Genomic DNA, 26,835 nt, shown 5'->3' on the forward strand with positions numbered 1-26,835 from the left:
TCTCCTAAGGTTGAGTACAAATCTCCACCAACACCATATGTCTACAGTTCTCCTCCCCCACCACCATATTACTCTCCTTCTCCAAAGGTTGAGTACAAATCTCCTCGACCAGCATATGTCTACAGTTCTCCACCACCACCCACGTATTATTCTCCTTCTCCAAAGGTTGAATACAAATCTCCACCACCTCCATATGTCTACAACTCTCCACCTCCACCGGCATATTCTCCATCTCCAAAGGTTGAGTACAAATCTCCTCCTCCACCATATGTCTACAACTCTCCACCTCCACCGGCATATTCTCCATCTCCAAAGGTTGAGTACAAATCTCCTCCCCCACCATATGTTTACAGCTCTCCACCACCACCATCATACTCTCCTTCTCCAAAAACTGAATACAAATCTCCTCCTCCCCCACCCTCATATTACTAAATCGTTCTATTAAACTCATAAATAAGATCACCAAGTCTCATTTGATGTCCCGTCTTTTTTATTCTTCTTGGGTATAGTCCATTTTATCTGATGTAAGATGAATTCTTTTGTTATTGAAATATCATTTGGATTTTGTTTGTCCATCATTCCTTTGTGTAAAAGTTGTTTCAATCTTTATATGTATCAGTTGCAATTCTATACATTGTTTCTTTATCTCAAGAATACGACTTTACCTATTTAATACTATCGCTCTTTCTTATTAATCCGAATTTTACAATTTGTTACAAAGAGATACATTTTCAGGTTTTTATGTATTAATTTCTATTAGTTATTAATGATAAATTATAAATTTTAAGAAAATAATTGAATATTATTGGTTTATAATTGTGAAAAATTGTTAATCACAAAAAATAGATATATTTATAATCAGTTTTAAAATATTTTCTTAGTATGTGTGACTAAATTAAAAATTAGATTGATTAGGGATATAAGGAGTATAATTAAAAATAAAACGAGAAATAATTTTTGATTTAAAGTCAGTTTGAAAGTGACTACAAATATTATGATTTTGAAAACCTCACGCAGAGCTTCTGTTAGTGTGAGCTTCTAGTGAACAAACACTTTTCTTAGTTTGATAACAATTTGTAACATTTTCGATTCCACATGTCTAATATGTCGGCCCATTTTCGATTCTTGAGTCCAATTGCTCATCGCATGCATTCATATTCCTGGTTTGTTATTCCGGAAATTTTTGAAAATCTTCCAATGTAAATAAATTGGGAAACTTTTTTTTTCTTAATTAATTAGGTTAAGCCTATCTAAACTTTTTAAACCATGATTACTAAAATGGCAAGGCATAAGTTTACTGTATAATCTTACAACATTCGCAATTTCATCTTTTTGCTCTAGTGTATCTTTAGTATCTTGTATATCCTTTATATATTAAATTTTAATTTTACACGATAAGCCAATTCCATATAAATAGAAATACGTGTAGTATTTTCTTAGATTAAACAATATCTGGTAGTGGCAGGGTAACATGGTAGCTAGGTGGTTCTTCCACTAGGCTCACTGCAGTTTCTGATGAAGGTTCGTTCCTTTTATCATGTTTTAAGAGGACAATGACCTAATTATAACACAGTCAAGGTAGTTCTCGGGAGGGAAAAACAAATTCTGAAAACTCTCATGTTATAGTCAAAATGGATCAATGTGATTGGTCGGGATTCGGGTTTTCAAGAGTAATATGGGGGTTAAAGTTATGGCACTTAGTTGAAGTGATCGAAAGCCTAAAATGTTGGTCAGTGGAAAAGTAAAGGAGAATAAAAGTCACTTCCCTAAGTGAGATTGAAACTCTCTTAGAGATGATTTTGATCATGAGGAATTGAATCCAGTTGTTTAAGAAATGAATAGAAGAGGAATTTCAGAGGGATCCTTTCATCTATCAATTGTCCTGGTCGTGAGTGTGAGAGGTGGTGTATCTATCAGTCAAGTTTTGTATAATGTTCTTGTCTAACCAGCCAAGAAAAGTTGTGTATTTGTGAATATCCTCTAGGTTGGGCTATTTTAAGCATGGAGGCTATGATGTGTTGCCTCACATATTGTGGCACACATGTTGTGGCGATTACACTCAACTACAGTGGTTAATTGACCTACTTTGCTAGGATGGGACGTCTTTGTTGGTGGAGAGGTGTGTGCTGTGCAGTTTGTTTCCGCGGATTATTTCATCCGTGGCAAAGCGCATTGTGCTCTTATTTGCTTGCGGAAATTCACCCCCAAAATATCATAAAATTCATTACAATTAATGTGTTAAACACATATAGTATCTCGTTATTATTATTATAGCTAAATCTCTTTTCCTATTATGTATATATAATCCATACAAAATCTTCACTAATTTACTTCATAATGAATTATTTACGGCAGTATGCGGACCATCATCTAGTTAGCTTTCAACGTGTTAATTTCATCATGCAATCGATAAGACTTTGTTTTATGCATCTTATCGTGCATGATCTCAGAAAGAGATTAACTGGATATTTCTAGTAATTTGACTATAAGACTAATTTTAAAAAAAAAACTCCAAATGGTCACATATATTTATTTAGTTTTGAAAATAAAATGGTCACATGATAATATCAAACAAGTTTATCTATTTGTCTATTTTGCGACCTGTTTATTTGATTCGCTTGAGTTTCGTTCAATTCTGCAGGCTATCTTTCACCCGAAGCAACTAAACTATAGTATTAAATTATATATGGAATAGCTTGTTAATATTATTGCTATATATTGAACATTCAACTGCTTCTGAATCGGGCCATGATTAGCGATGAGGTACATGACAATGAAACATGCATGTTCCTCAAATTCCAATTGATAGTGGAAGAAAACAATACAATGCCCGACAAATTTGAAAATATAGATAAAAAATATGTTTAACAAAAGAAATAATATAAGAAAAACAAAACAAGAAGAAAATGCCAAAATAGTGGTTTCTGAAGAAAATGTATGAGTTACGGCTATGTAGAACCAATGAAAAATAAAATAAGATATCTCAATAGTAACGGGAAATTCAACTGAAAACAAATTTTGATGAGGTTTTAGAGTTTCGATTCGAGTTGAGTTTTATTATACTTTACTAATTTTATAAAATTCTAGACTATGTTCTCTAAGTTTTCTATTTTACACTAACTTTTCTATAAATCTTCAGTAATTTATTGATCGTCTCTCTTATTGCTAATTCCCTACTGAATATATGAGCGATAGTTGACTAGTAAGTGAGATGTATTTAGACACAAAACTGACTTTGAATATGAGAAGTGATATATGTAATTTCTTAATAAACCAACAACCGTTCCGTTCTCTTTATCAAAAAAAAAAAAAAAAACAACAACCTTTCCGTTCCATGCATGTAAAGCACTTATCTACAAAGGTTTGAATAGAAGACATTTTTCTTACAAAAATAAAACTCATATCGTATGATTGGTAACTTTTAACGCAGCAAAGACTTTACCACGACGACCGTGGTTAATTTGGTTATCAATCTTAAAAAGGAAAATTAATGGTGCCAAAAAAAGGTATGGCAAAAACATTTTAGTGATTTATGAAAAATCAAAAACAAAAAATATGCAATATTATATCAAAATTTGATATGAATATATAAAAATATTTTTAATATTTGCTTGAAAAAATAATTTTTAGAATTTCTAATGCTATAAAATCCTCTCATAGTTTCTACTTAAAATATTCCAAATTCAGAAAACGATTCAGCCTTATAATTATTTTTTCGTCGAAATTAATTTATATTAATTAATACGATCATTATACAAATATTCTGAGATCCAAGACAGAAGATCAATACATTCATAGTAAAATTTAGAGTGCATAGTTCAAATTTTTTTTTTTTTTTATTTGCAAATCCATAGTTCAAATTTAGACAGCAAAATTGATCATTTATTTAATGATTCTAAAAATTTGGCCATGTAATCATAGCTAGTATTCATCATTGACGAAAAAACAAAAGTAACTGAAATCAAAAAACCGATACAGAACATGGAGATACGAAAGAAAGATGATGAATCAAAAGTAACTGAAAAAAGAAGACCGATACAGATGTTGGTGTCTATTTACCTCTGTTCCCTCATCATATGCTAATTTTGGTGGGTTTTTCTCTACCATGCAAAACAATTTTGTATTTTTTTCAAATTTTCCATTCTCTTTTTTATTTTCTAGCCCGAAAATTTATGTTTGAATAGCAAACCTTCCCTTTTTTAGTTAGAAATAAATAAATAAAATTCTCCAATTTGTTAGGAATTTTTTTTCCTTCAAAAAAGACAAGCATACAATTCCGGGTAATGAGAAAATGTCACAGATCGTCGGCTATAAATAGAGAAGCTAGTAGAGAGCATCTTCTTATATCAACTAAACTTGTATTCATTTCCAAGTACCACTCTCTAAATCATCTTTCTCGAATTCACCTCCCAAGGTCCGTCTAGAAAACCAAAATCATTTCGTTTTGGTTGTATAGATCATTCAGATGATGATCATGATCTCGATCTCTTTTTCTGTTCACTCGTCTACATGAAACAACTATTATAGTTTTCGATATCCGGTTGTTTTTAATGTTAACTCCTTCATATTTTCCCTTTATCCTAATTCAAGTTCGTTTGTTTTCGATTTTGATCGCATCAGCGCATATTTTTTATTTGTTAAACAAAAATATCTCGACCAGTTTCTTGTATTTTTCTTAGAGTCTCTTAGGAATCTGACGTCTAATATTCAAGTCAATCAGATAATCATTTATCCTTTATTTTTCACAATTTTCTTACCTAAATTTTTCTTGTTTTTGGTGTGTGTCATTGGAACGAAAAGAAATGTCGACAGAGTCGTACGAAGATGCCATTAAGAGACTCGGAGAGCTTCTCAGGTACACACACACGTACTCTCTTTCTCTCCCAATCAGATCCGACATATTGGATTTTACAAATTGTGGGATGATCACAACCGTAGATCATTTAGCCACATATACATGTACCTCGTACCTTGTGAATTGGTCAATACAATTTGTTTTCTAAACTTTGTTGGTTAACATGAAATGGTCAATTTTGCAGTAAGAACTCGGACCTCGGGAACGTGGCAGCTGCAAAGATCAAGAAGTTAACGGATGAGTTAGAGGAACTTGATTCCAACAAGTTAGATGCCGTAGAACGAATCAAATCGGGATTTATCCATTTCAAGACTAATAATTATGAGTACGTAAAGTTTTATTCCTTATTCGCTTTTTTGTTTTTCCTTCTTCCGTATAGATCCGTCCATTTTAATGTGCTTATATTGTTATAATAAATCCACTTTTTTGCCCTACTCATATAACAATTGTGCTTATAAAGTTAAAGAAACTTATTTAATCTAGTTACTTAATCAAAGGGACAATAAGACAGAAAGTGTTTTTTTTTATTAATTATGGATTGTTTTACCTGTGTTTAGGTTAAATTAAAGAATTGAGTTTTGAATTTGATGTTTGCTCATTATATTATTTGGTTTCATCAATTTCCAGGAAGAATCCTACTTTGCACAATGCACTTGCCAAGAGCCAGAGCCCCAAGGTTTTGATTTTGCCAATTCACATCATTCTTTTTTCTCCTCTTAGACCTTTTACATTTCTAGTTTGACTTTTCTCTAATTTGCCCCAAAAAGGGTAAAAGACAGTAGAAAAGGCTTTTGATTTAGTAATGAATAAGGTAACTTTTTAAGCAAGCAAGAGAAACCCTAAATTTAGAATCGAGGATTAAGACTTGAAAGATATCCTTTTAATTAAATGATAAATTTTTATTATTATTATTGCAGTTTTTGGTGTTTGCTTGTGCGGATTCACGAGTTAGCCCTTCACACATCTTGAATTTCCAACTTGGGGAAGCCTTTATCGTTAGAAACATTGCAAACATGGTGCCACCTTATGACAAGGTTCGTCCAAACAAAAATGAATTTCAAATCACTCTTTTATTCTTTACATTAACATCCCAAGATGTTATTAGTGATTAAACAACTAACTAACATAACCTTTTTTTCTCTGGAAATTTGCAGACAAAACACTCTAATGTTGGTGCGGCCCTTGAATATCCAATTACAGTCCTCAACGTACGTACTAATTAATTAATGGCTATCTTCTTTAGCATCAATGATTAATCATTAGAGATGATTTATCTTGTCTTTGCTCCTTGGAGTGTACGTGGTCGACATAAAGATGCTTAGTAAAAAAGTTGATCTGACCTAGTTTTAACCCTAGAAAGTTTTAACCCTAAAAGTCTTCACCAAAAAAATAATTGAGCCTTGAAGATAATGTAATGTTGTCATTATCAGGTGGAGAACATTCTGGTAATTGGTCACAGCTGTTGTGGTGGAATAAAGGGACTTATGGCCATTGAAGATGATACAGCTCCCACTAAGACGTATTAATCTCAAAGGCTAATTTAATCAGCCATGAGTTTCTTGCGATTAGTCTCACTAACTTGATTGAAATTCTTGGAAATGGCAGAGAGTTCATAGAAAACTGGATCCAAATCTGTGCACCGGCCAAGAACAGGATCAAGCAGGAATGCAAAGACCTAAGCTTTGAAGATCAGTGCACCAACTGTGAGAAGGTACGTAACAAGACAAAACACAATCTTTTCTCTGTTTTCTGTCTTACTTTTAGAACAGTAAACTAAGATTGACTATCCTCTGTGAGCAGGAAGCTGTGAACGTGTCCTTGGGGAATCTTTTGTCTTATCCATTCGTGAGAGAAAGAGTGGTGAAGAACAAGCTTTCCATAAGAGGAGCTCACTACGATTTCGTCAAAGGAACTTTTGATCTTTGGGAACTAGACTTCAAGACCACCCCTGCCTTTGCCTTGTCTTAAAAGTTTTAAACTCAAACCTTTTCTCTATGTTTCGTCTAAGTGTGTTCTTATAATCTTCTTCTGTTGCTTCTGTAATGTCATCTTTGCTACTTCTGTTTCAAAAGAAATGAATAAAGCTTTAAAAAGCATTTATTTTTATTTCCACCCTCATTGAGTTTACAAAGAGATTATAACACTTTTGACACTTGCTTAGCTTATACACATAGATAAGGCTACTACACTCAAGCCAGTCCCTCAAGGGATGGGATAAACAACGACCTTCCCTGTGGCATGGTTTGTTTCTAAGTATGAGAAAGCATCAGCGACACGTGAGAATGGGAATGGTCCTTTGGGATCGACCACAGGCTTCACCTCCCCACTCTCAATGTATGGGTTAAGTTTCTTCAAAACATCGCCGTTAGATGTCACAACAAATCTGAAACCGGGAGGCGTGACAGCTCCGGTCAAGGCCACAACTTTCCCTCCTTCCTTAATCACCTTCACTGCCTTATCACACATCCCTTTAGACAACACAAAAGATGATTTAATCAAAACTTTTTGTTCCAAGAAATCAAATATGTGTTGATGGTGTTCTGTTTTGTTTGCTTACCAATGGCGTCAAAGACAACGTCGTACTTGTCAGGCAAGTCTTCTATGTTCTCCTTTGTGTAATCAATAGCTAAATCAGCACCTAAGCTTCTCACCAGCTCTAGCTTCCCTGTACTCGCTGTTGCAGCCACTTTTGAAGCTCCATACACGTGCTTCGCCAACTGTATCGAACACGAATATGAGGAATCAATCAACAACCATTATTCTCTGATTTTTAGATTACAAGGAACCAAAAATGTTTACCTGGATCACAAGGCTCCCTACTCCTCCAGCACCATTAAGAACAAGAATTGACTTTCCGGCTGAGAATTCAGTCCTAACTAGACCTTCATCAGCGGTTTCTATTGCCAACGGAAGCCCTGCAGCTTGCGCGAAATCGATGTTTTTAGGTTTTAAAGCTAATAACTTCTCTTCCACGGCCGTGTACTCCCCTAAAGAACCGAATTGCTTCGGACCTTCCAATGCTTTCTCGCTCACGTTAGCGTAAACTTCATCTCCTTCTTTGAAATCCTTCACCGCAGCACCAACTTTCACCACTACTCCGGCAACGTCGTATCCCGGAACAGTCTATTCCGACGAAAGATTCAAAATGTTAAAGAATCACAAATCTTTTCTTATTAGGAATCTTTCAAATAGAGAGGGAAATTTGAATTTACCGGTAGAGGCGAATCGGTGGCTTTAAATTTCCCTTGCCGTCTCTTAGCGTCAACGGGATTAAGAGCCGCCGCAACAACTTTAATCAAAACCTGATCTTCTTTAACCTCCGGCACAGCGATGTCACTCTCCAGCTTCAAAACATCAACTCCGCCGTACTCACTATACACCCACGCCTTCATCTCTTTCGGAATCGACGCATCCGCCGTGACATTGACCGCCGCTGAAGTACTCTGAGAGCTCGCAGAGATTCTCAAGAACTTCTTGCTGACTGTTTGCACGCAAGATCCGAATCTAACTCCGTTTAATCGGAAAACCGGCGATTTTGCTGTGAGAGAACAATGATGAAGAAGAGGCGTATCACGGCGGAGTATAGGAGTTGTGGCGGTGGTCGTTGCAAGCGCTGTGTTCATTTTCAGTTTGCACCTGATCTAGTGTCCAAACGGCTTATCTCTTTCGCTTTCCTCTGTTTTTAAAATACTCTGTTTCGTGGCTTTCTTTGATTGGTCGCTATTTTCTTGTGGTTGTCATTTTAATGTTTATATCACAAAATTGTGGCCCATAATTGTTTTTGTTCTGGAGCTGATTTTGTGATTCATCTTTTGTTTCATTTCTTCTGGAACAATCACAAACACTTTTTGATTGTGGGATCAAAGAAATCAACAAAAATTGAATGTAGAGAGATATGAAATGGGCTACAATTTAATTGGGTTTTAATAATAGGCCCAAATAGTAGAGAGAGCAGTCCTAAAGCCGATCAATATGATTTATCATCTAGGCACGATGAGATTGACCAATGACCATAGAAACCGCGCACAACAATGCACGATGTATACACGTGGCGAATTTTGATTGGGTTATTGGTCCAGCTTATAGATCTACCGTCCATTTTCTCCAGAACTAGAAAAAAAAAAAGGGTGAAAACTTTCTCCGAGCTCGACTGTTTTTGGAAAACCTCAATCAGATCTTTCGTTCGTATCCTCCGCCTTCGATTATCCAAAGGTAAGCTCTTTGTAATAAAAACCCTAATTTCTGAGAATTTGAATTTGGGTTTGAATCGATTCTATTCATACATTGCGGTTCCTGTGTTGTCTTGATTTCAAAAACTGCCCCAGCTTCAAATCTTGTAATTATGCATGCACTAATGTTTAATGTTTGAATTCGATTTCTCTTTGTTTTTTTCGTGTTTCTGCTCTCTTTTCTTCTGGGAATGTGCCTTCATTGTTATAATCTGTCGAAAGTTATCTCCTTTACCAGAAATTTCAAAAGGCTAATTGGATTTAGATACTTTTTGTATCTTGTCCTGGGAATGTCTTTTCATTGATCTGCTTTCTAATTCTTGTATTTTGTTGTTCAATTTATTATCTAAATCTATTAATCCAACATTTGCAGATTTGATCAATTTTAATTGGTAAAGAAGTCATATGATATATTTTTTCCAATGCAGGCTCTTGTTATTGAAAATGGCAGATACCGCCAAAGCCGGGTTGAAGAAGCCAGCTTTCACTAAGGTCGATCAGCTGCGTCCTGGGACTAGTGGACACAATGTGAATGTGAAAATCGTTAGCACGAAGATGGTGTTACAGAAAGGTCGTGCTGATGGTCCTCAGGCTCGCCAGTTGCGGATTTCTGAATGTATTGTTGGAGACGAGACAGGAGTTATCGTCTTTACCGCAAGAAATGACCAAGGTATCTGCGTATTTCAATCAATCAATGAAAAAAGTATAGTCTGTGTTATGAATTCTAGTTATGTTTGTGATCCTTAGGCTAGTGAATAATTGCGTTTTGACATGTTTTCTTTGTTTTGGTTTTGTGTAGTGGACCTAATGAAAGAAGGATCAACTGTAACTCTACGTAATGCGAAAATCGACATGTATAAAGGATCAATGAGGCTAGCTGTAGACAAGTGGGGTCGTGTTGAAGTCACAGAGCCTGCGAGCTTCAAAGTGAAAGAAGACACCAACATGTCCCTTATCGAGTATGAGCTCGTAAATGTCGTTGAATGAGTCACACAATCCTCCAAATACCGCTAGGAGAAACGCCCTCAATAATAAACAAGTCAAATCGTAACCTTTTATGTTGGCATCAAGAAAAGAGTTAAAACCCTGATCAGCTGATATCTTGCACTAAGCTATGTAAGAGTGATGGCTCTAAAAGTTGAATGCAGAGCTTTTGCCTTAGTGTATAACTTCATGGTACCTTTTGTTTTGTAATGTCATCATACATGTTAAGGCTTTTGTGCTACATTGTTACTCTCTTTATCTTTGCCTCGTTTCAAAAATGCATATTCCTATTGAAGAAAACAGAAACTGCAAGCATCTATTGATCAACGACCATAATGATTATATATCTTTCTATTTTGGGGTTATATATAAAAATAGAAGTTAAACCAAAATGCAACTCGAGATGGGCTTGAATCACTTCGTTAATGATTTGTGGAGAAGAAATGTTGTCGTGTAAAGTGATGGGACTTCTAATGTGAGCCTGGAGCGTCATCATTGCGTCATGACTGATGGCTTCTTGGTTTCCTTTGTCTTCTAATTTGTTTATTGTCTTTAATCTTGTCACATTTCTTTAGTACTTATAGTTAGTAAAGAAAAAGTTTCTGCCAACAAAGAGTAATGTATCTTTTCATGTGTTAAGTGGACAATGTATAGTGCGTTTAATCCTTTTAGAACTGTGTTTCCTTATCCTTCTCCTAATCAAAATTTGGTAGGAGAGATTTTGGGTTTAATATGATTTATTGAGAGACATTAATGTGACTTTTTTTTTTTGAAAAATGAAACTAGTGAATAGACCGGTATAGTTTAGGAGTTTGTACTAGCGATGTAAATTTGTTACTATCTAAATTCAAATCAGCAAAACACATTATTGACCAAAAAGAATAAGTTGGCGAATATATGACGCATCGTTTTTCTTTATTTCTAGTATTAGACTAAAATTTGTTCTATTATATTATGAGTCATGCGATCACTTAAGTGTTTTACTTTTGGAAAATTAGACACTGAATGCTCTCTTATATGAATTGTGATAATTGTGATAAAGTGTACATTATTAATATTATTATATGAATTGTGTTGCAAGAAAGAAGATTTCGATTTTGGTTCTATTGGAGAGTAAATTTTCTAGAATAGTAGTAAAAGGAAAAATCGTAGCCTCAAAGCATTGGTGTGGTGTTTTCTTTCTCAATAAATAGATGACAATATTTCGTCAAGAACAAAAATACATTTTAAAAAGACAGAGTAAAAACTTGTTGAAGTACACGGAGTAAGAAAGGTAATTAGCTTTTTCAATTTGGTTAGAAAACAAAAAAAAATCAGACAAGAGTAATTAGCTTAATATGTTTCTTATACTTTGTCACCATCGGTAGAATACATGTTGTTGACAAATCTGTAATAAAAGTCAAAAACAATATGTGATTTTCTCTGCGGAATTTGTCATGCAACTAACTAATCAATGCCTTTAATTAATTATTTACATTCTAAAATCAACACACTATTAAACCTCTATATAAGCCTTGGTTCGAACTTGGAAATATTTATATACACACACACATTCGCATCGATAACCCACCAACACTCTCTCTGTCCCTCAACAAAAATGCTCAAAAATTTTGTCTTTCTCCTACCCTTCTTGTCGCGTCTCTTCCATGTAAGTCAAACTTAAATCATTTTGAATCCATTATCTGATTTCGCAAGAATTGATTTGTTTCAGATTTTATTGGATTTGTTTCCGTTTATTCTTTGATCATTTCAAAAAATTTGAAACTTCCACAATGTAGGTAGTTATGGCCGGAGGAGAACGGTTAACTAACGGCGGTTTTTCGCCGGAGATGAATCCGTTCACACCCAAAGCATCTTTAGTACGTTACTGGAACAAACAGATCCAACACCAATCACCAGGCTCAGCCTTTCTCCTCTCCAAGGCTTCACCACTTACCGCTGTCGCCTCCGCCACTTTCGCAAAACTCGCCTCTGAAAACGCTCTTCCGGATCGCCTACCGGACTTTTGCTCCGCGGCAAACCTCTTCTGTTTTCCAGATTTAGGTCCAACCCTCGAGAAACACAGCAACGACGTTAAATTCTCTGTTTATGATCAACGAAACTTCACCAACTACGGCGGCACGATTCACCCCGGCGGTGCTGATTCGTTCAAGAAATATTCACAAAACGGCAACGTAGTAACCGACTCTTTCCGGCGATACAGCCGTGACGCCGCCGGTCACGAAGATAAGTTCACAGGCTACGCCGATAACAGCAACGTCGTTGAGGAAAACTTTAATTCTTACGGCACGTCAGCCACCGGTGGCTCCGGCGATTTTAAAAACTATCAATCCGGTGTCAACAATCCGACTAGTCGTTTCAAGGCTTATTCCGACGACGGAAACGGCCGGGCTCAGACGTTTAAGACCTATACTCACGAAGCCAACGCCGGACCGGGTCAATCTTTCACCAGTTATGGCAAAAACGGTAACGGAGCTCCGAACGAGTTCTCTTCTTACGGCGTCTCCTCTAACGTTATCGGATCGGATTTCTCAAACTACGGCGAGAACAGTAACGCAGCCAACGACACTTTCAAAGGCTACGGTGGCGACGGTAATGTTCCTCGGAATAACTTCAAAAGCTACGGTGCCTCTGGGAATGCCGCCGTTGACACATTCTTGAATTATAGAGACAAGGCTAACGTTGGGGACGATTCGTTTGCGTCGTATGCCAAGAACTCAAACTTCGAGAAGGTCGACTTCGTGAATTACGGCAAATCTATTAATCCCGGTTCGGAATCATTTACCGGTTATGGTAAAGGAGCTGAGGGAAACAAAATTGGTTTCAAAACGTATACTCAGAACTCAACCTTCAAGGACTACGCGAAAACCGGAGTCGAATTTGCGAAATATAATCAGAGTAGACTCGGTGGTGGCAAAACTGTGAATAAGTGGGTGGAGCCTGGCAAGTTCTTTAGAGAATCGCTGCTTAAAGAAAGTTCATTGATTTGGATGCCTGACATTAAAGATAAAATGCCGAAAAGGTCGTTTCTGCCTCGTAACATTGTCTCGAAACTACCGTTTTCGACATCAAAAATCGCGGAAATCAAGCGTGTCTTCCACGCTAAGGATAACTCGACAATGGCAGGGATAATTACTGATGCCGTAACAGAATGTGAGAGATCGCCGACAATTGGCGAGACTAAAAGATGTGTCGGATCAGCGGAGGATATGATCGATTTCGCGACATCTGTGCTTGGTCGAAACGTGGTACTCCGGACTACAGAGAGTGTAGCCGGATCAAAGCAAAAAGTCATGATCGGAAAAGTCAAAGGAATCAACGGTGGAAGAGTGACGAAATCAGTGTCATGTCACCAAAGTTTGTACCCTTACTTACTCTACTACTGTCACTCTGTGCCTAAAGTTCGAATATACGAGTCAGATCTTTTGGATCCCAAGAGTAAAGCCAAGATCAACCATGGTATTGCTATATGTCACATGGACACATCAGCTTGGGGTGCGAACCATGGAGCCTTCATGTCGCTTGGGTCCCGGCCGGGTCAGATCGAGGTTTGCCATTGGATCTTTGAGAATGATATGAATTGGGCCATCGCCGATTAACCATGTCGTAGCAAATTAATAATGAATGTTAATCGTTTGTATCTTTATATTCCAGTTAAATAAATATGTAAACATTCGAAAGCCAAGGAAGGTCAAAAAAATTGCGGTGGAATGTATATTTTCTAAAAATTAATGAATTTAACTATGCATTTTAAGGTGCGGGAGTTTAAACGATACCATATCTTAAGTCCGGTCCAACCGATCATATCATCCTAGTTACGGTGACCAAGTTTCTTTGTCTGGAAGTGTAAGAGTGGCCTTACTGAAACACAGTTCCAACATTCAGGGAAATGTTATTGATACGAGAATATCTCAATGAAGTAAAGGAGAAGTGATGCAATGGAACATGGGGAAGGCAAAAGCTTATTTAATGAAGATTCACTGAACTTTAGTGAGATTTTTTTTGGGGACAAACAACAAGTTATGCAGCCTATAAAGACATGTAGCTTAGTGACTAGCAAGGTCCTCCTCCAATTTGACTTGTAGTCATTTACATCATTTTGTTTTTGTTACTTTTTTTTAGTAATGGATGCGACTGCATCTATAAGAAGATGATGGGGTTTTAAAAACTATATGAATGTGCGTCGCAGTAACTTATAAATAGATCTTTTTTTTGTTCGACATCAGTAGATTACTGGTTTAACTGGTGAACATTTAGAGTGAAAAATAAATCGTCTCAATCTCGTTAGAAAACACCACTTCATGATCATCACAACAACTATTACTTAACCAACAGATTGCAATAATAATATGCAACATAATTTCACTCAAAATCGTCTTTGCAAACCTCAGAAAAGAGCAACCCAAATATAAAAGCATAATCATTGCTTGCCAGAGCAAGAGAACACCATCCAAAAACAAAGAAATATTAAAAACTCAAAGATATTAGTATCCAAGTGATTTTATTTGTAGGAATCGTTACATAACTGACTTCTCCTACTGTCACCGGTTCCATTTGATCACTCCGCATGTCTGCTAGTCGCGTAATTCCAAGATCGCATCTGGGAGTAAAGCTCTGCCCCCATACTCACGTCCGCCAAGGCCCATCCGGGTGAATACGGAAAGGGCCAAGGTCTCTAGGGTCTCTTGGACCGAAATGGTAGAAAGGGTCTCTTGGGCTGAAACGGTCGAAAGGGTCTCTTGGGACGAGACGGTCAAAAGGGTATCGAGGGTCTCCACGGTCACGAATTATCGGAGGAAATCGAGGGTTGCTCGGGTTTCGTCTTGCTAGGAGACTGAGTCGTTTTTCTCTCCAAAAAGAAGCAAATTTACGCTTCCAATCAACATTTCCTGTTAACAATTTCCAAAGACAATCCTTACCTTCTTCCAAGCATTTCTGTTTCCACAAATCATTGTCTGATGCCAGATACCTCATTTCTGTACAAACACAAGCCATAGTTCCAATACTCACACCAGGAAGCGACTCTAGTATCTTCAGCTTTAGCTCTGTCGGTAGGAGCATCAGACAAGGTGGAGATTCCAAGCCAGCCTTATCACAAAGACCAATCCACAACGGGATAACAAGATCATCTTTTACCATTCTCCACAACATGAACACTTCGCGGTAGTAGCTCGAAGAGCCTTGTTTTTCAAACTTTAAAGTATCCACAACCGAATCAATAACGGGCAAAAATCTACGCTTATCAAGATAAGTCATGTGCACTCGCCCACCATACCCACCTAAAGTTCCGTAAACTACAAGCCTAGGGCCTAAGTTCTGAAACTTCACAGTAACGGACTCGATTGTATTGGTATCCTTACGGATAATGAGCTCAGGCAGAGTATACCTTAGAGATACTGAGAGTAACTCCTTTGAAAAGCTAAACTTATCAGAGCCATGATTCAACAGCACGAATCCAGATTCTAACATAACGGCATGTACTGACAAAGCCAAAGCAGTTAAGTCACTGGTATCACCACATTTCTCAAGCAATACATTTTTCAAAAAGAATGGTATGCTTAACCTTTTGCTTTTAGTGGCAGCGAGCTCCACAACATCCATTGGCACTGGACCCTCCATGGAATCGTGAACAACCGCCTTGTTCCTCTCAGATTGTGAACCTAGGGTTTCATAATCTCCCAATTTCCAGTTCGAAACAAAAGCAGATTGATCGAGAGAGTAGTAAATTAGGTCACCGGATGTTACACCAAGAGATTGGAGCGTAGCCTCCGGCGAAGGCGCGAGGAGCTCTTCTTTACGATTAAGTGATAGATGAACGGAGGAAGGCGCCGTTGGATTGATCAGTCGCCGGAGATCATGGAGAGTGTCTGTATCAGCCAATTCAAGTTTTAGGGTTTCTCTCGTCTCGTGAAGTCTCAAGCGTAGCTTCATTTTCGCTGAACTCTGTTATGATCTTCTTTCGTCGACACAAAATGTAAATCTTTTAAAAACCATCAAAAATGTAGAGTACATATATATATTGGGCGGGTAGTTTTAGGCCCATTATTAACAATTTAAACTATATGGGTCCTTGGTGGGTACTTACCATCCAACCCGACCCGATTAGAAGTTTGAAATGTTCTCTCAATGGAAGGTTAGATGGGATGAGAGTGTGAAACATACATGGTTATTGGTTGGCATACGGTGCGAGAAGAGTTTCTACGATTCTAATCATCCATTATGAGAGAAGTTGTTCGGATTTTCTTCGACGGTGTGTTCCGCTTTCAAGGTCAGAAAATTCGGTATCTCGCGTGTTGATGTTTAAGGCTTTATGCATTCTGTTTCATAAAAATTCTACAAATGTGGAAATCTTTAATTGGTGCAAGAAATCCATAATTGTTAATATCACACAGTGGAAGTTAAAAGAGACTTTGATAAATATGGGTGATTCAGTTTACTGCTAATTACTGGTTTTGAGTTAGAACTACTATGAAAATTTTAGGACCAGTAAAAACAGTCACTTGGAGAGGGTATTAGGATCCTACATACTAGGAAATTCGGAGTTCAAAGTAATATATAAGAAACATGAACAAATTCACTGTCTAAAAAGGGACAATGCAGATCTCTTAATTAAAAGGGACAATGCAACTCTCTTAATTAAAAGGGACAATGCAACTCTCTTATTTAAAAGAGACAATGCAACTCTCTTATTCAAAAGAGACAATGCAACTCTCTTATTCAAACTTAATGAATGTAAGACATCCCAACATATTTTGCTATGCACATATTTGGAATTTGTTGGAACGTTCAATGAGCCGACAACATTCACATGTCTTTTTATGTTTCATGAAGTTATTGTTGGTTTAGCAATCATCAGATATATAATCATGCAGTCTACATGATATAAAAAAAAAAAAAAGTTGTGTAGTCTTGTAAGATGTGTTAGCATTTTATTGTTACTTTGACTTGTGAGTATTGCTAAACCAATTTGACTTGTAAGATGTGTTAGCACTTTATTGTTACTTTTTTTTAGTAATGGATGTTGTAAAAAATGTATGAAAATTCGTTTCAATCTCTTTAGAAACCACCACTTCAACTTTTGACATAAACTAAAATTGCTTTTTCATAAACTTTCGTAAGCATGTCCCATATGCAACATCACAATCGGCTTGAAAATATGAATCCTAAGAGCAATAAACACAAAATATAAGAAGCCATGTTATATATATCAGGTGGCCACAACAACTCATAAGAGAGCAACCATGTAACATAATCATGGCAAGAAGAAGAGAAAATCATTCAAAACAAAGAAACATTTAAATATCAAACATATCAGTACCCTCCCAATTTATTTGCTGATATCGGAAAAGCCATATACACCTACTTCTCCTACCTTCAAAAGATTCACAAGTTCCATTTTCTCACCCGGTCTGTTTGCTAGTTGAGTCCCCCAAGGTTGCATCTGGGAGTAAACTGCTGTCCCCATGTTCGTCCGCCAAGCCCACGTGCCGGTTGTCCCGGGTGAATACCAATGGATCCATGCATGCGATCCCCATTAAACCATGTGAAAGGGGGGTCTCCAATGATTCGAGGGAATCGTATGGTGCTTCTTCCCATGGAAATGTTCCGTCTTCCAAGCTGGTTTTGCCTCCAAAAAGTAGCACTAGCAGCAGCAAGCTGTTTTTGCCTCCAAAAAGTAGCAAATCTCGCCTTCCAATTAACTGAATCACCCGCTTCTGTCCCAACAAAATTATCAACTTCTTCCAAGCATTTCTGTTTCCACAAGTCATTGTCTGATGCCAGATACCTCATTTCTGTACAAACACAAGCCATATTTCCAATACTCACACCAGGAAGCAACTCTAGAATCTTCAGCTTTAGCTCTGACGGTAGGCGCATCAGACAAGGTGGAGATTCCAAGCCAGCCTTATCACAAATACCAATCAACAACGGGATAACAAGACAATCTTTTACCATTCTCCAGAACATGAACACTTCACGATAGATGCTCGAAGAGCCTTCTTCGTCAGATTTCGAAGTATCCATAACCAAATCGATAACGGGCACAAACCTACGCTTATCAAGATTCATATGCACTCGCCCACTCGACCCACCTACAGTTCCGTAAACTACAACCACAGGGCCTAAGTTCTGAAACTTCACAGTAACTGACTCGATCGTATTGGTATCCTCAGACTTAATTAGCTCAGGTAGAGTATACCTTAAGGATACAGTAAGTAACTCCTTAGAAAAGTTAAACCTATCAGAGCCAGAATCGAATAGCACAAATCCAGATTCTAACATAACGGCATGTACTGACAAAGCCAAAGTAGTCAATTCACTAGTATCACCACATTTCTCAAGCAATACATTTTTCAAGAAGAATGGTTCACTTAACCGTTTGCTTCCAGCGGCAGCGAGCTCCATGTCAAGCTGCTCAACATCCATCGGCTCTGGATCATCCATACCCGAATTTGACCCCTTGGATCCTTCCGCTGGATCTTCTACGCCGGAATTCGGATTAGAATCAACCTCTGCGAATCCAATACCCATGGATTCATGAACAATCGCCTGATTACTCTCCGATTGAGGAGCTAGGGTTTGATAATCTCTCAATTCCCAACCCGAAGATTCGCCAGCCTCGAGAGAGTAGTAAATTAGGTCACCGGATATTAAACCAAGAGATCGGAGCGTATCCTCCGGAGAAGACGTGATGAGCTCGTCTTTCCGATTAAGCGATAGATGAACGGAGGAAGGCGCCGTTGGATTGATCCGTCGCCGGAGATCATGGAGAGTGTCTGTATCGGCCAATTCAAGTTTTAGGGTTTCTCTCGTCTCGTGATGTCTCAATCGTAGCTTCATTCTCGGAACTGTTACGGACTTGTGATCTTCCTCGACACGAAAAGTACAGTCATGACTCATGAAATATCTTGCGTACAGAGAAAGGCTGAGGCGGTTACCGATTATGGGCCATCTTTGGGCCCATAAATAACTTCTTATTTTGCATGGGCTTTTGGTGGGTAACACACCATCGAACCCGATTAGAAATTGGATTGTCTCAACGGAAGATTGGTGAGACTAATCCATGAAACTTAACATGAGCCTTGTTTACTGAGATCCTATTGTTAAAATAAATAAGCATGGAACTTCAACTACACTCGGATTCACCAAGTCATGGTTTACCAATTGTACAACGACTAACCAAATTCGACTATAGCATTTGCAACACCGTTGTAACATAGTCATCAATGTTCAACATTGTAGCTCGAACTAAGAAAACGATATTGTTCTATCGATATTTTGTAGTTTGTGTGATTGTTTCTGATTATGAGAGATGCAAATACTAGCGTCGATCTGATTTTGGCATATAAATAAAATTTTACAGTTGTGATCAAATAAAGTACATCAACTTTGCTTAGTTGATTGGTTCCAACTAATCTATGTTTTGGACATAAAAGTCCAACTTCTGTTGAGGTTTGCTCAGCATACATTTCACTTTTTAACTGTCTGAACTACCTCTAAATTGTTGTTTCCGTTACTAATATATCTATAAATAACAATATTTGAGAAGTGTTTTTGCTGACGTGTCAGACACACGGCTCTTGTTGAGCTCTTGTTTTTTTTCCGTTTTTAATCTAATTATATTAAATGATTTTCGTTTAAATAAAAGGCCACATTGTGTAATCCGTTTAACCAATATGGGCCGAACAAAATATACAACTACACCGACTATATGTTAAATCGTAAACCCTAGAAACACATATTTAACCTCCTATAAATACATTAACTTCCTATCGTCATAGCCGGAGACACCGCCACCGCCGAGTCTCAACTCACGCAAACCCTAAGCCATAAAGTTTCAAGAGAGAAACTGAATCTGATATCCATTGTGCATCCAAGCCGCCGTCGTTGAGATCATCACCACCACAGCCACGTTGGAGATCACTGAAATTTGTGAGCCTTCTTATGTTATCGCCAACGTGATCACGTTGGCACCGTACCAAGTAAAGAAGAAAAGAAAGAGCATATTGGAGAAGACAAACAGAAAGAGGAAGAAGAAGAAGAAGAAGAAGACATTGAGACAAGGAGAAGAAGGAAGCGTGAAAAGAATCAAAAGAGAAAGAAAAGGATATATTGATCAGAGAAGGCTTATAGGAAAAGAAGAAGGAACCATGTAGGTAGAATCAAAACTGATATTATTTCGATTCATGTTTTCTATCTTTGTTGTTTGTTTTTTAACAAGTTGTTTCGTACTGTTGCGTTCCTAAACTGTATGAGTCTCTTATCTCTATATATCTCACACATATAACATGTGAGTCGAATTCTTTTTTTTTTTTTTTTTAACCTCAGGAGGAGTACCATCTAGCGATTATAACTACACCAATAGCTCTTATCAAGTCTCCCTTTTCTCTCTTCATCTTCAAAATCACGGTTCCATTATCCATGTTCAAGTGAGTTAATTATATAATAAAGTGGGTTAATTTTTGTTTTTAAGTTGTAGAGGAAGGAAGTTATAAAATAAAATAAAAAGCTTCTTTGATTTTCTCTTATATATGTTAACTGCTTCTGTTTTCTAAGGTTTTTTGTCTCACCTATTCGGTTTTCAGAAAAACTGTCTCTTTTGTTTTGGTCAAGGATCTTTGGGATTTCTCAAAAAGGTATTGATAATTAAGAAGCAAAGGTACGTATATTAGGTAAGAAATTAGAAGATTTTATGATGTATAGGATAACCAATGGATTTTTATTTGAAGAATTAAAGTTTTGGAAATAATTTAGAGGATGTGAAATCCGGTGACCAGGTTATTTTGAAGCTGTTCACTTTGATGTCAAGTTCGTATGCTGGTGTTCCTCCGGTGCTGGAAGACACCATGGATCAGCCTGGATATGAATCTCCACGATCTTCTTTTGGTGGGATTTGTGTTGTCGTCTATTTGTTATATTTTAGATCTGGTATTATCTAATATTAAATTTTATTGTTTTGAAGGATATGTCCACTTCGTTGTTTCGTTGATCATCGCCATGTTCTAGCAAACATGTCATCGGGTGAATACGAAAGAGTAGGTTGGATGTGTGTAAACCCTAAGTTTTTATGAACCGGTTGGATAGGTAATTAATATTTTCATTATGGATTTAGATTAGGGTTCCAATGTTTCCCTCTTTAAAAGTTTGTAAACGTGGTATTTTTCTCCTTTTAGTCAAGCAGACATCATTTCATGAATAAATTCTCCAAAAATATTAGGATTTGTTTCATTTGGGTATCTAAGGTTTCTTTTGTGATTCTTATTTGGAGGAAGCACTCGAATCCCAAAAGTTCAGTAGATGTTAAAGGATTTCTTCGATGGCAAGGAACCCAACAAAGGAACTAACCCTGATGAGGTTTTGGCCTATACAACCGCCGTCCAAGGTGGAGTATTAAGTGGTGAAGGTGGAGAAGAAACGCAAAGTAAGTGACTCTTTTTAACTCTCTTTATGACAATAGTTTAGACCATCTATAGTGTTTTCATGTTAGTCATGTATTTGAGTTGCAGAAAACCTAAATTTATTGAAAACAAATATTTTGCTACTTGATGTTGCGCCTTTGCACCTCGGTATTGACCCTGTCGGAGGCGTGATGACAAACATTATTCCTCGGATCCCAACGAAGAAGTCTCAGGTGTTCACTACTTACCAAGATCAGCAAACTACTGTTACTATCAACGTCTATGAAGAGATAAGCATGACGAAAGATAACCCCGAGCTCGGAAATTTCCAGCTCACCGGCCTTCTTCATGCACCTAGGTAAACTCTCTAATTCAATATTGGCTACTAAACCATTTCGGTTCTTGGTTTTTTAAAGACGCAAGGAACAGTTTTTCATGGGGGTGCCACAGATGGAGGTGACTTTCGAAGTGGACGCAAATGGGATTCTGCAAGTGAACACCGAAGACAAAGTTCCAAAGATGTCACAGTCAATTACAATAACGAACGATAAAGGTCATTTGACAGGAGAAGAGATTGATGAAATGATTATATTAATTAGCTACATATGAACTAGACACCGTTTTTTTTTTTTTTTGATAAAATGTGAATTTATATTACCGAAAAGAACATTGTTATATACAAAGGCTCTGGGGCAAAGAGGTACTATGACCAAAAAAAAAGGAAAAAGCCATAGAAACTAAAACAACTAAGCAAAAGGAATACTTAGAGCAAACTAGGAATGAGCAAACCACTGGGATAGAAGTCGACCACAACCTTTGCGATACCGACGAGCGAGAAGTGTGTCCCTTATACTTCTATTAATTTGGGAATTGTAACACCCCGATTTCAGGAATATGGTAGTGCATGCGGAGAGGTTTAAAAGAATTGATTTGGCCTCCTATGTCACAAAAGTGCACTTATTTTTTCGGTCAACTGTCCTGAGAGAACTCCACAGTTAAGCGTGCTTGAGCTGGAACAATTTTAGGATGGGTGACCTTCTGAGAAGTTATTATCGGAACTGTGTGAGTGAGGACAAAACACAGGGAAAGATCATGTGGTGATTTGTAGGGTCGGTAAACAAGTCTTTAAAGCCTCTTGGACATAGCGAACCGGCCGTCAGAAGATAGTGGGCCCACGGGCCGAGAGAGGACGTGGGGCCCATTAAGTGAGGTGGTGGTGAGGGCATTACACTTAGGGTCTGGGAGAGTTGGAAAATCTAATTTTAGATTAGGCTATCATGGAGGTGAGACAAGTGGGAAGACAAATTTCGTTCCAAGAAAGGGTGTACATGCACGTCGTTATCAGTTTTTATTTCAAAACTACATTGGAGCTGTTTGAGCAAGACGTTTGCATCAGAATCATAACCATTATCACAGAGCAGTGACTGGGTATGAATGTTATTGATGTGGTCGTCATGGTCACATATAGATGTACTGCTACACATATGCAGCTAAATTGAAGAACCTAATGAGACATGGAAGGTTCTATCCACATTAGAGAAGAGAGTATAAAGTAAATGTTTGCAAAATCTGATATGTACTGCCATGTTGCATATACCTTAATTGAAAAAAGTATGACTAAACTTTGGTACTTCGATAATGGAGCTTCTAGACATATCACATGGAATCAAGCCAATCTCAACAATTACACTGAAGTAAAAGAGAGCAAAGTCACGTTTGGTGGTGGAGAAAAGGGAAAGATTAAGGGCAAAAGAGACTTAACTGAAGCTAAAGAACCTCAACTCACCAATGTGTATATTGTTCAAGGATTAACAGTGAGCTTCAATAAAGTGAAATGTTGGACTACAGATGAGAAGAACCGCAATGCTCTCTCCGAAATCCGTACTGAGAACAATTGTTACATGTGGGAAAACCTAACTAAAACATGTTTTAGAGCTAAGAAGGATGATCTGGTGCTCTGCAATCAGCGACTTGGACACATGAATGCTAGAAGTCTCTCAAAGCTAGAGATGAAGATATCAACGACTTGGACACCTTAAATAGAAGCGATGCAAAGTGTTTTTGTTGGTAGAGATGATGATATTTAGTTCTTGACAATCAAAGACGAGATAAAAAAAATTGTGTCTCTCACCACTACGTATTAGTTGTTGCATTATGGTTTTTAAGATTACTATACCTTTGCTTATGTTAGGGTTTTTAATATTTCATTGGTTTTTAATAATTTTTTTATTTTTATATTATGTTTTCATATCAATGAAGAACATTTTTGATTTAATCAATAGGTCTTTATTTTATATAAATAATAATTTTTGATAATTTAAAAATAGCATTTGAGAAGACAATTTTTGAGTTTTTTGTGTATAAAAACAATTAATATAATTTAAAATAACTGTTATTATTAATTATAACTTATTAATGGCGATCACATTACAAATTTTGAATATGTAAATATGGTAAAAGATAGACTATTAACATTGTTTGTAAGCCATAGTTGATAAAAGTAATGGTTGATTTTATGTTTTTTTGTAAGTAATAGGATGAATCCAAAAATCATAGTTTTATAATTTGGTATGGCATTACACAAAATTTTGTAAATACTATATGCCAAATTTATACTTGGTATAATATAATCATTAACAAAGTCTATAAACTTCCTTAATGTTTAGGCCTATAAAACACAATTGCATAAAGAATTATAAAAGAAGAAGAAAAAAAATTGTTGAATGGTTATTCTCCAAGCATAATCTTTCTCCGTTGTCAAATCTTTATTGATCTTGAAGATTTGGTCTTGAAGAATACACGTTTATCATTTTCAGTTTTATGTGATCAATATATTTATCTATATGTTAAAACATAATTTTGTAAACTAAAAATTGTTTAAATTTTTAATTCTTTTGATTATTCCACTCGGCCGATTAGTATATAGGTATTGATTGATATTTCTTTATCATATTAAAAATAAAAAAACTTAAGACAGTTAATATGTTGTATGATCTTATCGAATTGAATATTTTTCAGGGAAACCATGTCTCATGAATGGAGGTGGATGTTCTAGATTTTACCTTGACAACGCTCATCGAATTGAATTTATCCCCAAGAACCGAGTCTTTGACGAGTGGACAATTATTTACATGTCTCATGAGAAGAAGAGTGTCATGTCCAAGAAAGTAGCTCAGTCCAAGAGCAAAACAACCGTGTCGAGGAGAATGCCTAGGGAAAACCAAATTCCACACCTCGGAAGAGCTCACAGAGGAGCAGGAGGTGATCCCAAGACTTTGTTGCAATAGTGCAAAGACAACACTCATCAAATTGAATTTGCCCCTAAGAAGACAGTCTTTGACGAGTGGACAATTATTAAAATAATCTGGAGAAGAAGAGCGTGATATCAAAATTAACGTAAGAGTTTTGACATCAATATCTTTGGGATAATGGAAGGAGTTTCCAAATGAACATAATCTTTAAACTTCAATGTTTGGTAAAAATTGAAGGAATTTGCAAGTTAACATAACATTTAATTTTACAAGATCGTAAATATTATCGATGTTTAGTCTCCATATCTATGCCTACAATCTTTAATTTAATACTCCCTCTGTTTCAAAATATAAGAGGTTTAAGGTAAATGAACACATATTTAGATATTTTATTTTCTTTTAAAAACATCATTTATATTTAGTTGGAAAAAAAAACTCAATCATAATAATGACTGCAAAATATAAATAGTCATAAATGGTCAAATGCATTTAAATTAACTTTGAAACTTGTAAAACATCTTATAATATGAAACAAAATAAAATCCCTAAAACATCTAATATAATGAAACAGAGGGAGTAATATATTGTTGGTTTAAATATATAGATTTTTTATATTTAATTCTATTATATATATCAAGATATAAACACTAATAAATTGTTTGTGATTAAAAAACACTATTAATTGTTGATTACTAATAATATATATCAAAAGTTATAGCGTTTTACCATAATTCTATATTAATGTCGTTATAAAAATTAGACTCTTTGACAAAACTAAATCAATAAATATCCCTAACTTGATAACTCTAAATATTGATTAGTAATTCTGGTCTTAATCAACATACAACCCCGCGCCGGGCGCGGGACCTCCCCTAGTTTATATATATACAACCAAAAAAGTTAGTCAACATTAGTAATTTTTAATTCCGCAAAGGAACTAATTATAATCTCTGTATATTCCGCAAAGGAACTAATTATAATCACTAATATATTTAGTGCGTCGTTGTGTTTTAAGTGGCTTATTGGAAGCGATACAAGTACAGTTAAACATTAATTTTCCATGCATTATTTTAGTTCTTCGATTAGTTAATTAACGAATGAAATTATAAAGGAGACAAAATCAAAGTTCCTTAAGGAACTTAACTAATAGTTACTCTCTTTTTTTTGGCGGTACATTCATCAATCACGACAAGATCTCATCAAGTCCAAATAGTGTTTACTTGAAATAAAAATTCCACTAAAGTATAGAATGAGTTGAATTGGACCTTACTCTAGTTTTTCCCTTTGATGGAACTTTGAATCATCAAGCTTCTCAATATGATCATTATCTTATTTACAACAATTCATATCTTTAAAGATAATAAATAAATATAAATCAATTCCTATAAATCTTAAAGAATTGTAATAAATATGAGAAATAGCTGTGGACATTTGTTTTTCATATACTTTTGTTCATTACAAATGGTAACTATTTTGAAAAATGGATCATAAATACACACTACATTGCTTACCTACCATTTTTTAAAACGAGGTGGCGAATCCACATAGGCACATAGACATAAAACAAACACAACAAATTCACTATTCAACATTATAAATATAATTATCCAAATCAATAAAATCTATATATACATTTTTGGATGACTTTTAGCAAATAAATCCTGGAGTTGGAATGTATTTACGGATGAATGCCATTGGCATTAATTATTTAAATTTGAAAAATATTAATTAAAGATATTACCAACACGATTTCGAGAATCATAAATTCATATCTTCCTTAATTTTCTGAGTCATTAATGTGATAATCTTTAGGAAATATTTCTCTCTAAAAAAAAAATCCACATTAATGAAGGCATTAAAATCGACACTAACAATTAAATTATTTAGATATTCAATTATTTTAAGATTCTTATATCTTATTTGATATTTTTTTTTAATATCTCATTCTTTAATTACTGCGTTTAGAATTTATTGGTTGTTACCTATTTTTTGGTGAAATTTATTGGTTGTTACTTAATAAGTAATTATGGTGCGTTTATTTTAGTTAATATCTAATTTAAAGGATTTGTTTTCTTTTATTATTAATAAACGAATAACATGTATAGAAATAAAAGATT

The 26,835-nt window shown here is 36.0% G+C and overlaps 8 protein-coding genes across 9 annotated transcripts in view; 5 read left to right on the forward strand and 3 right to left on the reverse strand.

Annotated features, from left to right (window-relative positions):
* LOC9326653 (extensin-2) overlaps positions 1-432 on the forward strand; it is a 2,099-nt gene extending 1,667 nt beyond the window's left edge. Inside the window, exon 2 of the mRNA XM_021014483.1 lies at positions 10-432. Coding sequence (XP_020870142.1) covers positions 10-432 — 423 coding nt within the window. The remainder of the gene's footprint in view (positions 1-9) is intronic.
* Positions 433-4,283: 3,851 nt separating this feature from the next.
* On the forward strand, positions 4,284-6,967 carry LOC9326654 (beta carbonic anhydrase 3). 2 transcript variants are annotated; one of them, XM_021011882.1, is made up of 9 exons: positions 4,284-4,414; positions 4,801-4,855; positions 5,040-5,180; positions 5,483-5,531; positions 5,773-5,889; positions 6,010-6,063; positions 6,286-6,374; positions 6,461-6,566; positions 6,656-6,967. In XM_021011882.1, the coding sequence occupies exons 2-9, from the start codon at positions 4,803-4,805 to the stop codon at positions 6,821-6,823; spliced, it is 777 nt and encodes a 258-aa protein (XP_020867541.1). In that variant the 5' UTR covers positions 4,284-4,414; positions 4,801-4,802; the 3' UTR covers positions 6,824-6,967. The 2 variants fall into 2 exon arrangements, with proteins under 2 accessions (XP_020867541.1, XP_002890592.1); XM_002890546.2 differs by lacking the exon at positions 4,284-4,414 and adding an exon at positions 4,446-4,540 and having other exon boundaries at positions 6,656-6,961.
* Positions 6,931-8,567, reverse strand: LOC9326655 (NADPH-dependent alkenal/one oxidoreductase, chloroplastic). The gene is made up of 4 exons (XM_021011881.1): positions 8,068-8,567; positions 7,655-7,978; positions 7,413-7,572; positions 6,931-7,323 (listed from the first exon to the last, which is right to left on the reverse strand). Exons 1-4 carry the CDS (start codon positions 8,476-8,478, stop codon positions 7,058-7,060), a joined length of 1,161 nt encoding a protein of 386 aa, XP_020867540.1. The 5' UTR covers positions 8,479-8,567; the 3' UTR covers positions 6,931-7,057.
* A 312-nt stretch (positions 8,568-8,879) lies between these two features.
* On the forward strand, positions 8,880-10,368 carry LOC9329366 (uncharacterized protein At4g28440). The gene is made up of 3 exons (XM_002890547.2): positions 8,880-9,067; positions 9,513-9,754; positions 9,884-10,368. Exons 2-3 carry the CDS (start codon positions 9,529-9,531, stop codon positions 10,069-10,071), a joined length of 414 nt encoding a protein of 137 aa, XP_002890593.1. The 5' UTR covers positions 8,880-9,067; positions 9,513-9,528; the 3' UTR covers positions 10,072-10,368.
* A 1,260-nt stretch (positions 10,369-11,628) lies between these two features.
* Positions 11,629-13,723, forward strand: LOC9326656 (polygalacturonase 1 beta-like protein 1). Its single transcript, XM_002890548.2, has 2 exons — positions 11,629-11,716; positions 11,847-13,723. The coding sequence occupies exons 1-2, from the start codon at positions 11,666-11,668 to the stop codon at positions 13,665-13,667; spliced, it is 1,872 nt and encodes a 623-aa protein (XP_002890594.1). The 5' UTR covers positions 11,629-11,665; the 3' UTR covers positions 13,668-13,723.
* Positions 13,724-14,428: 705 nt separating this feature from the next.
* On the reverse strand, positions 14,429-16,436 carry LOC9326657 (putative F-box protein At1g23770). Its single transcript, XM_002893259.2, has one exon. It carries the CDS (start codon positions 15,997-15,999, stop codon positions 14,695-14,697), a length of 1,305 nt encoding a protein of 434 aa, XP_002893305.2. The 5' UTR covers positions 16,000-16,436; the 3' UTR covers positions 14,429-14,694.
* A 718-nt stretch (positions 16,437-17,154) lies between these two features.
* LOC9329367 (F-box protein SKIP22) lies at positions 17,155-18,957 on the reverse strand. Its single transcript, XM_021013572.1, has one exon. The coding sequence runs from the start codon at positions 18,907-18,909 to the stop codon at positions 17,485-17,487; it is 1,425 nt and encodes a 474-aa protein (XP_020869231.1). The 5' UTR covers positions 18,910-18,957; the 3' UTR covers positions 17,155-17,484.
* A 2,409-nt stretch (positions 18,958-21,366) lies between these two features.
* Positions 21,367-24,754, forward strand: LOC9329368 (probable mediator of RNA polymerase II transcription subunit 37b). The gene is made up of 4 exons (XM_002890549.2): positions 21,367-21,490; positions 21,576-21,825; positions 21,884-22,020; positions 24,486-24,754. Exons 1-4 carry the CDS (start codon positions 21,367-21,369, stop codon positions 24,752-24,754), a joined length of 780 nt encoding a protein of 259 aa, XP_002890595.2.
* Positions 24,755-26,835: the final 2,081 nt, after the last annotated feature.

The sequence above is a fragment of the Arabidopsis lyrata genome (assembly GCF_000004255.2).
Source record: "Arabidopsis lyrata subsp. lyrata unplaced genomic scaffold ARALYscaffold_1, whole genome shotgun sequence".
Lineage (NCBI taxonomy): Eukaryota > Viridiplantae > Streptophyta > Magnoliopsida > Brassicales > Brassicaceae > Arabidopsis > Arabidopsis lyrata.

Excerpts from the sequence above, each read along its gene's own strand:
- LOC9329367 (XM_021013572.1), bottom strand. The coding sequence starts at position 18,909 with ATGAAGCTACGATTGAGACATCACGAGACGAGAGAAACCCTAAAACTT.
- LOC9329366 (XM_002890547.2), top strand. The coding sequence starts at position 9,529 with ATGGCAGATACCGCCAAAGCCGGGTTGAAGAAGCCAGCTTTCACTAAG. Across the intron at positions 9,755-9,883 it reads TACCGCAAGAAATGACCAAG|TGGACCTAATGAAAGAAGGA; the intron begins GTATCTGCGTAT and ends GGTTTTGTGTAG.
- LOC9326655 (XM_021011881.1), bottom strand. The coding sequence starts at position 8,478 with ATGAACACAGCGCTTGCAACGACCACCGCCACAACTCCTATACTCCGC. Across the intron at positions 7,573-7,654 it reads TAGGGAGCCTTGTGATCCAG|TTGGCGAAGCACGTGTATGG; the intron begins GTAAACATTTTT and ends TGTTCGATACAG. Across the intron at positions 7,324-7,412 it reads CGTTGTCTTTGACGCCATTG|GGATGTGTGATAAGGCAGTG; the intron begins GTAAGCAAACAA and ends TGTTGTCTAAAG.
- LOC9326654 (XM_021011882.1), top strand. The coding sequence starts at position 4,803 with ATGTCGACAGAGTCGTACGAAGATGCCATTAAGAGACTCGGAGAGCTT. Across the intron at positions 5,532-5,772 it reads CCAAGAGCCAGAGCCCCAAG|TTTTTGGTGTTTGCTTGTGC; the intron begins GTTTTGATTTTG and ends TTATTATTGCAG. Across the intron at positions 5,890-6,009 it reads TGGTGCCACCTTATGACAAG|ACAAAACACTCTAATGTTGG; the intron begins GTTCGTCCAAAC and ends GGAAATTTGCAG.
- LOC9326657 (XM_002893259.2), bottom strand. The coding sequence starts at position 15,999 with ATGAAGCTACGCTTGAGACTTCACGAGACGAGAGAAACCCTAAAACTT.
- LOC9326656 (XM_002890548.2), top strand. The coding sequence starts at position 11,666 with ATGCTCAAAAATTTTGTCTTTCTCCTACCCTTCTTGTCGCGTCTCTTC. Across the intron at positions 11,717-11,846 it reads TCTTGTCGCGTCTCTTCCAT|GTAGTTATGGCCGGAGGAGA; the intron begins GTAAGTCAAACT and ends TCCACAATGTAG.
- LOC9329368 (XM_002890549.2), top strand. The coding sequence starts at position 21,367 with ATGTTAAAGGATTTCTTCGATGGCAAGGAACCCAACAAAGGAACTAAC. Across the intron at positions 21,826-21,883 it reads GGCCTTCTTCATGCACCTAG|ACGCAAGGAACAGTTTTTCA; the intron begins GTAAACTCTCTA and ends GGTTTTTTAAAG. Across the intron at positions 22,021-24,485 it reads TACAATAACGAACGATAAAG|GGAAACCATGTCTCATGAAT; the intron begins GTCATTTGACAG and ends AATATTTTTCAG.